Source organism: Cherax quadricarinatus, chromosome 30 (genome assembly GCF_038502225.1).
Source record: "Cherax quadricarinatus isolate ZL_2023a chromosome 30, ASM3850222v1, whole genome shotgun sequence".
NCBI classification, from domain to species: domain Eukaryota; kingdom Metazoa; phylum Arthropoda; class Malacostraca; order Decapoda; family Parastacidae; genus Cherax; species Cherax quadricarinatus.
In genome coordinates, this window is record NC_091321.1 from 2,343,925 (window position 1) to 2,359,820 (window position 15,896).

The 15,896-nt window shown below is 41.0% G+C and overlaps 1 protein-coding gene across 10 annotated transcripts in view; it reads left to right on the top strand.

Moving 5' to 3' along the window:
- Positions 1-15,896, top strand: part of Nf1 (neurofibromin 1) — a 644,633-nt gene that overhangs the window by 262,289 nt on the left and 366,448 nt on the right. For all 10 annotated transcript variants that reach the window (XR_011392599.1, XM_053781766.2, XM_053781772.2 and 7 more), the window contains 2 exons: positions 883-1,070; positions 12,029-12,162. Coding sequence is in view for 9 of the 10 variants with exons in the window: in XM_053781766.2 (XP_053637741.1) it covers positions 883-1,070; positions 12,029-12,162 (322 nt within the window). In the remaining variant the exon portion in view is untranslated. The remainder of the gene's footprint in view (positions 1-882; positions 1,071-12,028; positions 12,163-15,896) is intronic.

Sequence of the window (15,896 nt, forward strand, 5' to 3'; positions counted from 1 at the left end):
TCAACACATCGTCCATCTCCCACTGACGCAGGGTTACCCAAGAAAGAAAGAAAAACACTTTCACCATCATTCACACACAATCATTGTCTTTGTAGAGGTACTCAGATATTACAGGTTAGTTGTCACTCCAAATGGCCAATATCCCAAACACCACCTTCAAAGTGCAGTCATTTTACTTCCCACCTCTAGATCTCAAGTCCGGCTAACTGGTTTCCCTGAATCCCTTCACAAAATATTACCCTGCTCACACTCCAGCAGCTTGTCAGGTCCCAAAAACCATTCATCTCCATTCTTCATAATATTCTTCATAATATGTCACCTATTTACAACTGTAATGGGTTCCTGATAATCATTCGTTACTCAGGCATTTAGAGGTTGGAAACTATTTCCTCACAGACACCTGTGTTATAATTGGCAATGCACTTCCAAGCCATAATACTCCTTTGATTATTTCACTTTTTTAACATGAAAAGTGAAAACATTGTATGGTATTCAGATGAGTAGTCCCTTCTCTTCCCTTTTCTTCCTTTTTCTCTTTTAATGTGTATTGAATTATGTACAGTAGTTGTGGTATTTAATCATACATTACAAAATTGAAATATTGAATCAAGTGATACCCTGTAATTTTAATACAGTGGTACCTCGAGTTATGAACTTAATTCATTCCAGAAGGCTGTTCGAGTGCCATTACCGAACGAATTTGTTCCCTTGAGGAATAATGTAAATTAGATTAGTCCATTTCAGACCCCCAAAAGTACACTTACAAAAGCACTTACAAAAATACACTTACATAATTGTTCGAGTTGGGAGCTGTTTGAGACTCGAGGTACCACTGTATATTATGTTTATTCCCAATGGAAATTGTTTACTCTTACTTTCTAGATCTACGGGGCTTCTTATCTGCATAATCTTTTAGAGCCATTGATACGGCCACTGATTGATGATTGTGTTCACTCCTATGAGGTTGATCCAGCAAGGCTTGATCCCACCGAGGATGTGGAAGAAAACAGAAGGAACCTTGTAGCTCTCACACAGAGAGTGTTTGGTGCTATAATTTGTTCCTCAGATAAGTATGTTCTACATAATTTTTATCTGAATTTACTTCTATTAGAAAATTTATTTCTCATGCATCATTTAAAATGAGTTTTGTTAATATTGTTTTATTTAGAAACATTTTAACATTATGTAATTTACAGTAGAGAAGTTGCATAATTGATTCTTAATGTTTTATGCTACTTTTTTTTCTTTCGTTTTTTTTGTACTCGAGTTCACATGATGACTTTTTAAACATGGTGAATAGAGAATTATCTGACAAATTAGAAAACGTATCTGTAAATTATCATCCATAAGTCAACCAGTCATAGAGCGAGGAATACACTTTGTCCTCAAAATCAAATTTTTACATAGATTCTATCACCTACGTGCTTTGGGGATGTGCTTTCAATTTCTCTCTCCCCCCAAAAATAATGTTTTACTTAAACCTGTTAGGATTTCTTCAGATTTGTTTAAACATTATTAGGTTTTTTGTGTTTAAAATTGGTCTTGTTAGGATGTGCACAAAAGGGAAAATGAAAGTTTCTCCTTTTAAATTTGATGATATATACAGAAGGGGTTATTAGACCCTTGGTCCTGACATTTTAGTTGCCTTTTACAACAGGCATAGCTTACAGAGGAAGAATTCTGTACCACTTTACCATGGAGATGAGAGGAAATAAACAAGAAGAACTAGTAAGAAAATAGAAGAAATCCCAGAGGGGTTTGTATATATATATACTTGTACATGCATATTAAATTATGGGGAATCAAATACAAAATGGGAAGTGACACAGTTACTTTTTGTTGATGATACTGTGCTTATGGGGGATTCTAAAGAAAAATTGCAAAGGTTAGTGGTTGAGTTTGGGAATGTGTGTAAAGGTAGAAAGTTGAAAGTGAACATAGAAAAGGGTAAGGTGATGAGGGTATCAAATGATTTAGATCAAGAAAAATTGGATATCAAATTGGGGAGGAGGAGTATGGAAGAAGTGAATGTTTTCAGATACTTGGGAGTTGACGTGTCGGCGGATGGATTTATGAAGGATGAGGTTAATCATAGAATTGATGAAGGAAAAAAGGTGAGTGGTGCGTTGAGGTATATGTGGAGTCAAAAAACGTTATCTATGGAGGCAAAGAAGGGAATGTATGATAGTATAGTAGTACCAATACTCTTATATGGGTGTGAAGCTTGGGTTGTGAATGCAGCATAAATTATATAAATTACTAAATTTAAAAGAGAAACTTTCGGTTTTCTTTTTGGGCCACCCTGCCTTGGTGGGATATGGCCGGTGTGTTGAAAGAAAGAAGAAAGAATATACATATGGACAAGGAAAAAAAAACTTCCTACAGGGAGGGTAGAAAAAACATGTGGGGTGTGCTAAACATCGTGGTCAAAGGCATCGAAGGGCATCACTGCACGCCTTCCTGCATCTGGACAGATACTGCAACACAGGAGACATCGCTACGGCTGAGCTGTGACGTAACAGGGTACGGTCTCCTCTTGGACGGTGAAGCAGACATCGTAGGAGTCGCTGCAGGTTTCACTCAACCTGGGACACAACCTGCTGGTGCCCCTGAGTGAGGCGTCGTCAAAACTCGGCAACTGGGCAGAACTTCTGGCAGGCAACTCAGGAGGACACTTCTTAACTGGTACTGCCGCTGGGCTGTCACTGCCGGCGAGCGTGGAGTAAGTTGTGGAGCGAGTCGTGGCAGAGACGACTGGGCGAAACATCTGGGAGTCGTAACATCATACACCAGACTGCAGTGAGCGAGCTAACAGTCAAAGTGACATCTTTGTGCAGGCTGCTCACTGAAGCTTGTGACACGAGGCTGACACAGCGCCTGCCGACAGGGCTAACTGCAGCTTGACAAGTGTCATTCTCTTGGCAGTTGGAGTTATAGCAGAGGTTAGTCTAAGCGTCCCCTGACTTGTTTCTCTACATATAACTGCACTCTGAAGGTCTGGAGGTGAAGTGAAACAAATCTCGATGGGAATCATAGCAGGTACGATTCTGCAGAACATCTATGAGCGACGAGCATAAGAGCTTTCTGTACAAGGGGGCTCGGGCTCAGGCTGACTGATAACAGCTGTCAAACGTGCTGGTCACACCAGGTGACTTAACACAGTGGTGCTACTCAGGGGTCTGGCTCAAGACCACTGGACACACGGAAAACTTTACACACACCCGCGGTACATGAGGTACAACATGGCTTAACTAGTAAATGATGCTTTTCTGTGCACAAAATTGACACTAAGCCATACACTAACATGTGAGAACACTGACTGAGAAGAATTAATTAACACACGACATATATCTTCTCTCAGTCTTCTCGACAATACTGAAATAATTACTAGAACACTCGATGTGACATCATGTGATGTCAGGCGTGATGTCGCAAGGTGACGTCAGCAGCACTGTGATGTCAGCAGACATCTCGAGGTGACGTCAGGCAGACATCGTGACGTCATGAAGTCAGGCAGCAGCATCGGTGACGTCAGTGTGATGCGGGCAGCAGACCACAGCATGAGGCCTGGGACATCTGGCTTGGTAACCCACGTGGCTTGTAGATCCACGTGACATCGCCCACACCCCACGTGGCGTCGGGATCTACGTGGCATTCTGAGCCACGTGGCTTGCTGATCCACATGGCTTGCTGATCTATGTGGCTTGCTGATCCACATGGCTTGCTGATCTACATGGCTTAGTGATCTACGTGGCATGCTGATACACATGGCTTGCTGATCCATGTGGCTTCGAGTGGCCTCGGGCACTCGGATACACAGCACTGGCAATGACTTCATACGAAAAACAGCAGAAAACACAGCAGAGGGAGTGGGCAGTGGTGAGTGTATGGTAGGCTCGTGAGGTGTGAGTGTACAGCAGGGCGAGCGTGGGTGAGGCAAGGGACTGCCACTTCCTCCTCTCCCACAAACACGTGGAGAAACTCACACTGGACGCAGAAATCACCACAAAACTCACCTCTGGCTTGCTGAAATAGCTGTGCTGAGCTGAACAACAGCAGAACATACAAGTGATGCTCAACACGTGACCTGAGAAATAGCGTGGGCCGCTCTAGCATGGGGTCACTGGGACACCACTTACAATTCTCGAAGAAATTCGGCAAATTTCGGCTAGATCCTGCTTGTACCTGTGTCTGGATGCTGAAACGTGCAGACACAACATCAGGATAACTCGTTGAGAGACGGATGCTTGTTGTGTAGGGGGATGAAGTGAACAACTTCATTCCTTCCTTCCTCTCTCCGGGCAAACACAACTGCTGTGACCACCGCTTCCCACCAATGTGAAACAAGAATTATTTGGTGTAGCTGGTAGCGGGGCGGGTGAATGATAAATCTTCGGAGGCTTCTTTACTTTATTTGTAATGTAGTGGTGGGTACACAGGCTTGTGTGTTGTGCCCATGGCCCGGGTAGGGCCATGCCCATGAAAGGAGAGAGCTAGTAGGCCTTGTGTCCTCTGCTAGGCCACTGAGAGAGTGTGGGCCCAGCATCCCACTCACTTTGGGCTGGCCCAGAGGGCAGCACTTAAATGCCGTGAAATATGAACTAAGCTGGCAGACAGCATAGGCTGTCTGTGCAGACAGTACAGGCTGTCTACATATGCTTGTACATGTATGTGAAGTGTGACCTAAGTGTAAGTAGAAGTAGCAAGATGTACCTGAAATCTTGCATGTTTATGAGACAGAATAAAAAGACACCTGCAACCCTACCATCGTGTAAAACAATTACAGGCTTCCATTTTACACTCGATTGGCAGGACGGTGGTACCTCCCTGGGCGGTTCCTGTCTACCAACCTACTACCTATATTTCTTTTCAATATGCGAAAAACAAGGCAAATACCACATCTAGTATCGGGCCCTTGCTCAGACGAGATGGGACTTACACAGATGACAACAAAGAAATGAGTGAGATACTGAAATCCCAGTATGGCTCTGTGTTTAGCAAGCCACTAACCAGTCTAAAGATTGACAATCCAAATTATTTTTCATGAATGAGCCTCAAAACTCCATCAATGTATGCCATATTTCCGACATTACCCCAACTCCGATAGACTTTGAGAAAGCCATTGACAACATGCCCATGCACTCAGCCCCAGGCCCAGACTCGTGGAACTCTGTGTTCATTAAGAACTGCAAGAAACCCCCTTTCACGTGCCCTAAGCATACTATGGAGAAGGAGCTTAGACATGGGTGAAATTCCACAGTCACTAAAAACAACAGATATAGCCCCACTCCATAAAAGTGGCAGCTACACATTAGCTAAGAACTATAGACCAATAGCTCTAATGCCCCACATCATTAAAATGTTTGAAAGAGTGCTGCTAAGAAGCATGATTGCAAACCACTTGGATTCTCAAAAACTGCACAATCCAGGGCAACATGGGCTCAGAGCAGGTCGCTCCTGCCTCACACAACTACTGGATCACTGTGATATGGTCTTGGATGCACTGGATGAAAAACAGAATGCAGATGTAATATACACAGATTTTGAAAAAGCCTTTGACAAGTGTGGTCATGGCTTAATCCGTAAAAGTCCAAGCATATACGTTCAGTACCCCAGTGCCCCGAATAACTCGAAAAATAAAAAATCTTTTTTTTTTTTTTAATGAAAATAAAGAGCACATTGTTCTAAGTGTTACAGGATAAAAAAAAAATTAGGGTCAGTACTTAGAGATATGAGGCCAAGAAGTTGCACTGGATGCTCATGTGACAGCAACATCCAGTCCTGCTGCTTGCAGAAGTGTTGCCGATATACCTTTTTTCTATTTTTCATATTTTATATAATTTTTATGTTCTGATAATTACAATTTATAGTAGTTCTTGTCATTTCATAGCCAATCTTTGTTCTGACACTAGTATTATGTACTGAAAGTGTACTCAAACACACTGACAGGTGGACATATACACCTGCCTTGGTCATTTACTATTGTCTTGGAATATATACAAAGTATTTGTAGGTCCCAGCAATGTTTTGGATATGTGGAAGTATATAATAATAATAATGAGGAGGAGGAGGAAAAGGAGGAGGAGGAGGAGGAAGAGGAGGAGGAGGAAGAGGAGGAAGAGGAAGAGGAGGAGGAGGAGGAGAAAGAGGAGGAGGAGTAGGAGGAAGAGGAGGAGGAAGAAGAGGAGGAGGAAGAGGAGCAGGAGGAAGAGGAGGAGGAGGAAGAGAAGGAGGAGGAGGAAGAGGAGACGGAGGAGGAGGAGAAGAAGAAGAAGGAGAAGAAGAAGGAGAAGGAGAAGGAGAAGGAGAATAATAATAATATCGGTAGTAGGTTGGTAGACGGTAGTACCTGCTGCCCAGGGAGGTACTACCGTCCTGCCAAGTGAGTGTAAAACGAAAACCTGTAATTGTTTTACATGATGGTAGGATTGCTGGTGTCCTTTTTTTCTGTCTCATAAACATGCAAGATTTCAGGTATGTCTTGCTACTCCTACTTACACTTAAGTTACACTACACGTACATGTTTTTTTTTTTTTTTTTCAACAAGTCGGCCGTCTCCCACCGAGGCAGGGTGACCCAAAAAAGAAAGAAAATCCCCAAAAAGAAAATACTTTCATCATCATTCAACACTTTCACCACACTCACACATTATCACTGTTTTTGCAGAGGTGCTCAGAATACAACAGTTTAGAAGCATATATGTATAAAGATACACAAAATATCCCTCCAAACTGCCAATATCCCAAACCCCTCCTTTAAAGTGCAGGCATTGTACTTCCCATTTCCAGGACTCAAGTCTGACTATATGAAAAAACCGGTTTCCCTGAATCCCTTCACTAAATATTACCCTGCTCACACTCCAACAGATCGTCAGGTCCCAAGTATCGTTAGTCTCCATTCACTCCTATCTAACACGCTCACGCACGCTTGCTGGAAGTCCAAGCCCCTTGCCCACAAAACCTCCTTTACCCCCTCTCTCCAACCCTTTCGAGGATGACCCCTACCCCTCCTTCCTTCCCCTATAGATTTATATGCTTTCCATGTGATTCTACTTTGATCCATTCTCTCTAAATGACCAAACAACCTCAACAACCCCTCTTCTGCCCTCTGACTAATGCTTTTATTAACTCCACACCTTCTCCTAATTTCCACACTCCGAATTTTCTGCATAATATTTACACCACACATTGCCCTTAGACAGGACATCTCCACTGCCTCCAACCGTCTCCTTGCTGCTGCATTTACCACCCAAGCTTCACATCCATATAAGAGTGTTGGTACCACTATACTTTCATACATTCCCTTCTTTGCCTCCATAGATAGTGTTTTTTGACTCCACATATACCTCAAAGCACCACTCACCTTTTTTTCCTCATCAATTCTATGATTAACCTCATCCTTCATAAATCCATCCACCGACACGTCAACTCCCAAGTATCTGAAAACATTCACTTCTTCCATACTCCTCCTCCCCAATTTGATATCCAATTTTTCTTTATCTAAATCATTTGATACCCTCATCACCTTACTCTTTTCTATGTTCACTTTCAACTTTTTACCTTTACACACATTCCCAAACTCATCCACTAACCTTTGCAATTTTTCTTTAGAATCTCCCATAAGCACAGTATTATCAGCAAAAAGTAACTATCAATTCCCATTTTGAATTTGATTCCCCATAATTTAATCTCACCCCTCTCCCGAACACCCTAGCATTTACTTCTTTTACAACCCCATCTATAAATATATTAAACAACCATGGTGACATTACACTTCCCCTACCCACTCTGAAGCCTCCCTGCTCATCCGCAATCCTACATTCTGTCTTACCTCTAATTCTTTCAATTATAACCCTACTGTATACTTTTCCTGGTATACTCAGTAAACTTATTCCTCTATAATTTTTACAATCTCTTTTGTCCCCTTTCCCTTTATATAAAGGGATTATACATGCTCTCCGCCAATCCCTAGGTACCTTCCCCTCTTTCATACATTTATTAAACAAAAGTACCAACCACTCCAACACTATATCCCCCCCTGCTTTTAACATTTCTGTCATGATCCCATCAGTTCCAGCTGCTTTACCCCCTTTCATTCTACGTAATGCCTCACGTACCTCCACCTCACTTACATTCTGCTCTTCTTCACTCCTAAAAGATGGTATACCTCCCTGGCCAGTGCATGAGATTACTGCCTCCCTTTCTTCCTCAACATTTAAAAGCTCCTCAAAATATTCTCGCCATCTACCTAATACCTCCCTCTCCCCATCTACTAACTCCCCTACTCTGTTTTTAACTGATAAATCCATACTTTCCCTAGGCTTTCTTAACTTGTTTAACTCACTCCAAAATTTTTTCTTATTTTCATTAAAATTTCTTGACAGTGCCTCTCCCACTCTATCATCTGCTCTCCTTTTGCACTCTCTCACCAGTCTCTTCACTTTTCTTTTACTCTCCATATACTCTGCTCTTCTTATAACACTTCTGCTTTGTAAAAACCTCTCATAAGCTACCTTTTACTCTTTTATGACACCCTTTACTTCATCATTCCTCCAATCACTCCTCTTTCCTCCTGCCCCCACCCTCCTATAACCACAAGCTTCTGCCCTACATTCTAATACTACATTTTTAAAACTATTCCAACCCTCTTCAACCCCCCCACTACTCATCTTTGCACTAGACCACCTTTCTGCCAATAGTCGCTTATATCTCACACGAACTTACATGTACAAGCATATATATACACACCCCTCTGGGTTTTCTTCTATTTTCTTTCTAGTTCTTGTTCTTGTTTATATCCTCTTATCTCCATGGGGAAGTGGAACAGAATTCTTCCTCCGTAAGCCATGCGTGTTGTAAGAGGCGACTGAAATGCCGGGAGCAAGGGGCTAGTAACCCCTTCTCCTGTATATATTAGTAAATGTAAAAGGAGAAACTTTTGTTTTTTCTTTTTGGCCACCCCGCCTCAGTGGGATACGCCAGTGTGTTGAAAGACAGAAAGAATAATAAGAAAAGTTCCCTTAAATCATGGAAAACAAAGTCCACCCCTGACAGTGAGGTGATAAGATGAGATAACATTTGATAAGAGCTGACGTTTGATGAGCATACACGAGGGTGCAATGATAAGACTTGATAAGATAAGATTAGAGGTGACATTTGATGAGCATTGGCCCTCCCTTTGTTTTTGCTGGTACACAAACATGTCTGTCTATTTGTCTGTCTGTCAAGCTCCCTGTTTGTCTATCCATCTAGCTCTGTCTCAGAGAGAGCCACAAGACTGAGTCATCATGTTTACTCGTATCTTCAAGCAGAGTATAGCACTTTGTCTGGATTTTTTGGGTTATCCTAGGTAATTTATACTATGTATACTTGTATTTATGTGTACCTGTGAGACAGAGACAGACAAAGATAGACATAGACATGGACAAACTAACGGAGCTAGGCTGCCAGCAGACGAAAGGGTGTTGCACAAATGTTGCACATGGGTTATTATTGAGTTTTTTTTTATATTTCCTCGACCACTTATGGCCACATCCACCTCAAAGCCACTAAACTCAGGGTCAAAATTACTTTCCTCTTAAAATGGGAGAGTTAATACTACATAAAATCAGTGAATCCCAAGTGTTTGCCGTGTTGTTTGCTCTAGCTGGCGCTCATTTGAACTGGTGCTCCCACAAGGTACTAAGTGGTCCGAGAGTTTTTTAATACACTGAGTGTTATGACCCATTCTGTGCTGACAAGGCATCTCAGGCCAATTGTGCCATATTTGAAGGCAGGAAAAATAAAATGTTTATATACATTTGGGGCACTAGCGGTTAGAATGTATATGTATGTTTGGACCGTTTACGGGTTAATAGCGCACAAAATACGTGCTAAGGAGTAACTGGCAAAGTGGGGAGATGGATCTTTAACTTTCTAACCAATCGAACACAAAGAGTAGTGGCCAAGAGAGTTAAATCAGAAGCTGCAATAGTGAAAAGCTCCGTTCCACAAGGCACAGTACTTGCCCCCATCGTGTTTCTCACTCATCCTCATATCAGACATGGAGATGAAATCCACAGCACTGCGACATCCTTTGCAGGTGATACTGTGATCTGCATGAGTCTGTCATCTATTGAGGACACAGTTAACCTCCTTGAGGATAAACCAAGTTTTCCATTGGGCAACGGAAAACAATGTGATGTTCAGTGAAGGCAAATTCCAGCTACTCCATTATGGAAAACTGGAGGAGATAATAACTAGAACTGAGTATACTACAAACTCTGATCATACAATAGAGTGGAAAAATAATGTGAGGGGCCTGGGAGTGGAAATGTCTGAGGATCTCACTGTCAAGGATCACAATAGTGCCACAATCACAACTGCAGAGAAAATGATAGGATGGATAATGAGAACGTTCAGAACAAGAGATGCTAAGCCAGTGATAATCCTTTTCAAATCACTTGTTCTTTCTAGACTTGAATTTTGCTGTATATTGGTTTTAAAGACTTTGAGCTGAGGTGCACCAGTGATCTGGTACAATAAATTTCCAGGACAGATAGTGGCATGATCAGATTTAAAGTATTTGAGGTTAAGCAAGAAAGAATTGGGTTTGGAAGAGGTAGAGGCAGGAGTAGACAGAGTAGAGGCAGGTGTTGGCGGTAGAGGAGGAGTGGTAAGGGGGAAGGAAGTGGAAGACATTGAAGGCATCGTAAATTAGATATGGAAGCCAAATCAAGTGCTTGGAAGCACTTGACTTATACCCCTTGGAATGCAGGCAAGAGATATACATTATAATCTACACTTGGAAAATTCTAAAAGGAATGGTACCGAATCTGTACACAGAAATCACTCTCTACGAAAGTAAAAGACTGGCAGGCAGTGCAAAACACCCCCAATGAAAAGTAGGGGTGCCATTGGTACACTAAGAGAAAACGCCATAAGTGTTCGGGACCCAAGACTGTTCAACAGCCTCCCACCATGCAGAAGGGGAATTACCAATAGGCCCCTGGCTGCCTTCAAGAGGGAGCTAGACAGATACTTTAAAGTCAATGCTGGATCAGCTGGGCTGTGGATTGTACGTTAGATTACATGCGGCCAGTAGTAACAACCTGGTTGATCAGGCCCAGATCCACTGGAAGGGCTGGTCATAGACTGGGCCGAAGGAGCGTTGATCCCCGGAATACCCTCCAGGTAGTTTGGAGGGGGATCTGAACTGCACTATCAGTGTTTCTCTGGCAAGAAAGTGATAGAGTGAATGATGGTGAAAGTGTTTCTTATTTTTTGGGTAACCCTACCTTGGTGGGTGATGGCAAGTGTGTTTAAAAAAAAAAATTGCTAGCTTACAAACAAAACCTAACATATTCTATCTTGACCCTGAGTTTGAATATTCGAAGATGATTGGTTGAGGAGTTCTCGAGTTATGAACAAAACAAAATAAATTAGAGAAAGAAGAAGAAGAAGAAAAAGAAAAGAGTAATCAGGTTTCCTTTCTAAGGTACCCCTTTGGGAGTGCCTGTTTGTGATTTTTCAACATTTTTTTTTTTGGAGGGGGAAGGGGGCAAAAATCCCTGGAGTTTTTAAATTGTTGTGAGAAACCGGTAAAAGTTTTTAGTAATTGGTGCCTGTGAACAGTGTTGCAGCTATGGAAAGGGTAGGGGGTGGGTGCCTATTACTCCTAAAAATTCCCCGGATGCAAATACCTTTTTTTCCTCGGTGGCAGATTTTCAGTGTATTATATTAACTGGTGACAACAGAAGCATGATAGTTAAAGAAATTTTGCATGCATACTAAAAATCTTATTTTTAAAAATGATTATGATATTTTCAACATGAAGTTTTTAATCCCCATCTCCCTCATTTGAAACCTTGACTTAAGCTTCCCCCAGATTGAAATTCTGGCTATGACATGGCCTGTGAATTTAGAGTTCTGTGCCTTGAATTTGTAGAGAGCAACTAAGTGATTTAACTGATTTTTTGTGTGCACCAACTGACTAAAATAATTTTTCTTTTAAATCATGATTTGTTAATGGGTATTGTACTATGTTTCAGGTTTCCTCCACAGCTACGCAGCATGTGTCACTGCCTGTACCAAGTGCTTAGTAAGAGGTTTCCACAATTTCCACAAAATAATATAGGTGCTGTTGGAACGGTCATTTTCTTACGCTTCATCAACCCTGCTATAGGTTAGTAAATTTGACCAGCTTTTGTGTCATCATCTGTAAGTTTTTGAATTAATGAATTTCATACTTATGAGTTATTGATGATCAGCACGTATATAATATTAAAAGAATAAATTCTCAGTATTATTTAATTCTAAGGGAAACATTACATAATGTACTACATAATAAAACTCAGATATTGCTTCACCCCATACATAAGATGGGGGGGGGGGGTATATTTTGAGGCTTCAGAGATGGGAGTAAATCTACAACTATTGCCAAAGTTTGGCAGAGTTGTAGGTTGGACAGTCACATGAGTGGAAGTGGTTGGGTTGAGTTGGATCTGCTTAACATGTGCCAGTAAGCTTATTGCAGAACTCTTGCTAATTTTTCATGATTTTACATGCAGTATTTTCATATCCTCTGCATCATCAGGGCTTAATTGTAAGGATACTGGAAATAATGTTTATATACAAATTCTAATAACCCTAGTAACCCCTTTTCCTGTAATAATTACTATAAAGAATAAGAAGAAGAAAATTTTCAAAGTGGGAAGTCTGAATGTGCGTGGATGTTGTGCGAATGATAAGAAAGAGATGATTGTGGAAGTTATGAATGAGAAGAAGCTGGATGTACTGGCTTTAAGTGAAAGAAAGCTGAAGGGGGTGGGAGAGTTTCAGTGGAGAGGAATAAATGGGATTAGGTCAGGGGTTTCAAATAGAGTTCGAGCTAAGGAAGGAGTAGCAATAATGTTGAAGGATAAGTTATGACAGGAAAACAGGGACTATAAATGTATTAATTCAAGGATTATGTGGAGTAAAATAAAGGTTGGATGTGAAAAGTGGGTTATAGTAAGTGTATATGCACCTGGAGAAGAGAGAAGTGTAGAGGAGAGAGAGAGAGATTTTGGGAAATGTTGAGTGAATGCATGGGGAGTTTTGAACCAAGTGTGAGAGTAATGGTGGTTGGGGATTTCAGTGCTAAAGTGGGCAAAAATGTTGTGGAGGAAGTAGTAGGTAAATTTGGGGTGCCAAGGGTAAATGAAAATGGAAAGCCTTTAATTGAGCTATGTGTAGAAAAAGGTTTGGTAATATGTAATACTTATTTTATGAAGGAGGGGTGTTAATGTTGCAGTTTAAAAACTGTAGTGTAAAGCACCCTTCTGGAAAGACAGTGATGGAGTGAATGATGGTGAAAGTTTTTCTTTTTCGGGCCACCCTGCCTTGGTGGGAATCAGCCAGTGCGCTAATAAAAAATAAAAAATATTTTATGAAAAAGAGGATAAATAAATACACAAGGTATGATATAGCACGTAATGAAAGTAGTTTGTTAGATTAGGAATTGGTGGATAAAAGGTTGATGGGTAGGTTCCAGGATGTACACGTTTATAGAGGGGCAACTGACATATCGGATCATTATTTAATTGTAGCTACCATTAAAGTAAGAGGTAGATGGGAAAAGAAGAAAATGGCAACAACAAGTAAGAAGGAGGTGAAAGTGTATAAACTACGGGAGGAGGAAGTTCGGGTGAGATATAAGCAAATATTGGCAGAAAGGTGGACTAGTGCAAGTATGAGTAGAGGGGGGGTTGAAGAGGGTTGGAATAGTTTTAAAAATGCAGTATTAGAATGTGGGGCAGAAGTTTGTGGTTGTAGGAGGGTGGGTGTAGGAGGAAAGAGGAGTGATTGGTGGAATGATGAAGTAAAGGGTGTGATAAAAGAGAAAAAGTTAGATTATGAGAGGTTTTTACAAAGCAGAAGTGTTATTAGAAGAGTAGAGTATATGGAGAGTAAAAGAAAGGTAAAGAGAGTAGTGAGAGAGTGCAAAAGGAGAGCAGATGATAGAGTGGGAGAGGCACTGTCAAGAAATTTTAATGAAAATAAGAAAAAATTTTGGAGTGAGTTAAACAAGTTAAGAAAGCCTAGGGAACAAATGGATTTGTCAGTTAAAAACAGAGTAGGGGAGTTAGTAGATGGGGAGATGGAGGTTTTGGGTAGATGACGAGAATATTTTGAGGAACTTTTAATTAAATGTTGATGAAGAAAGGGAGGCTGTAATTTCATGCACTGGCCAGTGAAGTATGCCATCTTTTAGGAGTGAAGAAGAACAGGATGTGAGTGTGGGGGAGGGGAGTGGGGCATTACGTAGAATGAAAGGAGGTAAAGCAGCTGGAACTGATGGGATCATGACAGAAATGTTAAAAGCCAGGGGGGATATAGTGTTGGAGTGGTTGGTATTTTTGTTTAATAAATGTATGAAAAAGGGGAAGGTACCTAGGGATTGATGGAGAGCATGTATAGTCCCTTTATATAAAGGAAAGGGGGACAAAAGAGATTGTAAAAATTATAGAGGAATAAGTTTACTGAGTATACCAGGAAAAGTGTATGGTAGGGTTATAATTGAAAGAATTAGAGGTACGACAGAATGTAGGATTGCGGATGAGCAAGGAGGTTTTAGAGTGGGTAGATGTGTAGATCAAGGGTTTACATTGAAGCATATATGCGAACAGTATTTAGATAAAGGTAGGGAAGTTTTTATTGCATTTGTGGATTTAGAAAAGGCATATGATAGAGTGGATAGGGGAGCAATGTGGCAGATGTTGCAAGTATATTGAATAGGTGGTAAGTTGCTTAATGCTGTAAAGAGTTTTTATGAAGATAGTGAGGCTCAGGTTAGGGTGTGTAGAAGAGAGGGAGAATACTTCCCGGTAAAAGTAGGTCTTAGACAGGGATGTGTGATGTCACCATGGTTGTTTAATATATTTATAGATGGGGTTGTAAAAGAAGTAAATGCTAGGGTGTTTGGGAGAAGGGTGGGATTAAATTATGGGGAATCAAATACAAAATGGGAATTGACACAGTTACTTTTTGCTGATGATACTGTGCTTATGGGAGATTCTAAAGAAAAATTGAAAAGGTTAGTGGACGAGTTTGGGAATGTGTGTAAAGGTAGAAAGTTGAAAGGGAACATAGAAAAGAGTAAGGTGATGAGGGTATCAAATGATTTAGATAAAGAAAAATTGGATGTCAAATTGGGGAGGAGGAGTATGGAAGAAGTGAAAGTTTTCAGATACTACTTGGGAGTTGACGTGTCGGCGGATGGATTTGTGTAGGATGAGGTTAATCATAGAATTGATGAAGGAAGAAAGGTGAGTGGTGCTTTGAGGTGTAAGTGGAGACAAAAAACGTTATCTATCTTTCTTTCAACAAACCGGCCGTATCCTACCGAGGCAGGGTGGCCGAAAAAGAAAAACAAAAGTTTCAATTTTTAAATTTAGTAATTTATACAAGAGAAGGGGGTTACTAGCCCCTTGCCCCCCGGCATTTTAGTCACCTCTTACAACACGCATGGCTAACGGAGGAAGAATTCTGTTCCACTTCCCTATATAGATAAGAGGAAATGAACAAGAAGAAGAACTAGTAAAAAAATAGAAGAAAACCCAGAGGGGTGTATATATATATGCTTGTACATGCATATACAGTGTGACCTAAGACACCGGCAATCTTGCCATCATGTAAAACAATTACAAGCTTTCATTTTACACTCACTTGGCAGGATGGTAGTACCTCCCTGGGCTGTTGCTGTCTACCAACCTTCTACCTAGCAGTTTGGAGGTTACCATATAATAATGTGATCTGTTCCTTCACTTGCAATTTTATGATCAGCACTACATTATTTAATGTTGTTGGAAGATGTTTTTCTTTCAACAAACCGGCTGTATCCCACTGAGGCAGGGTCGCCCAAAGGGAAAAATGAAC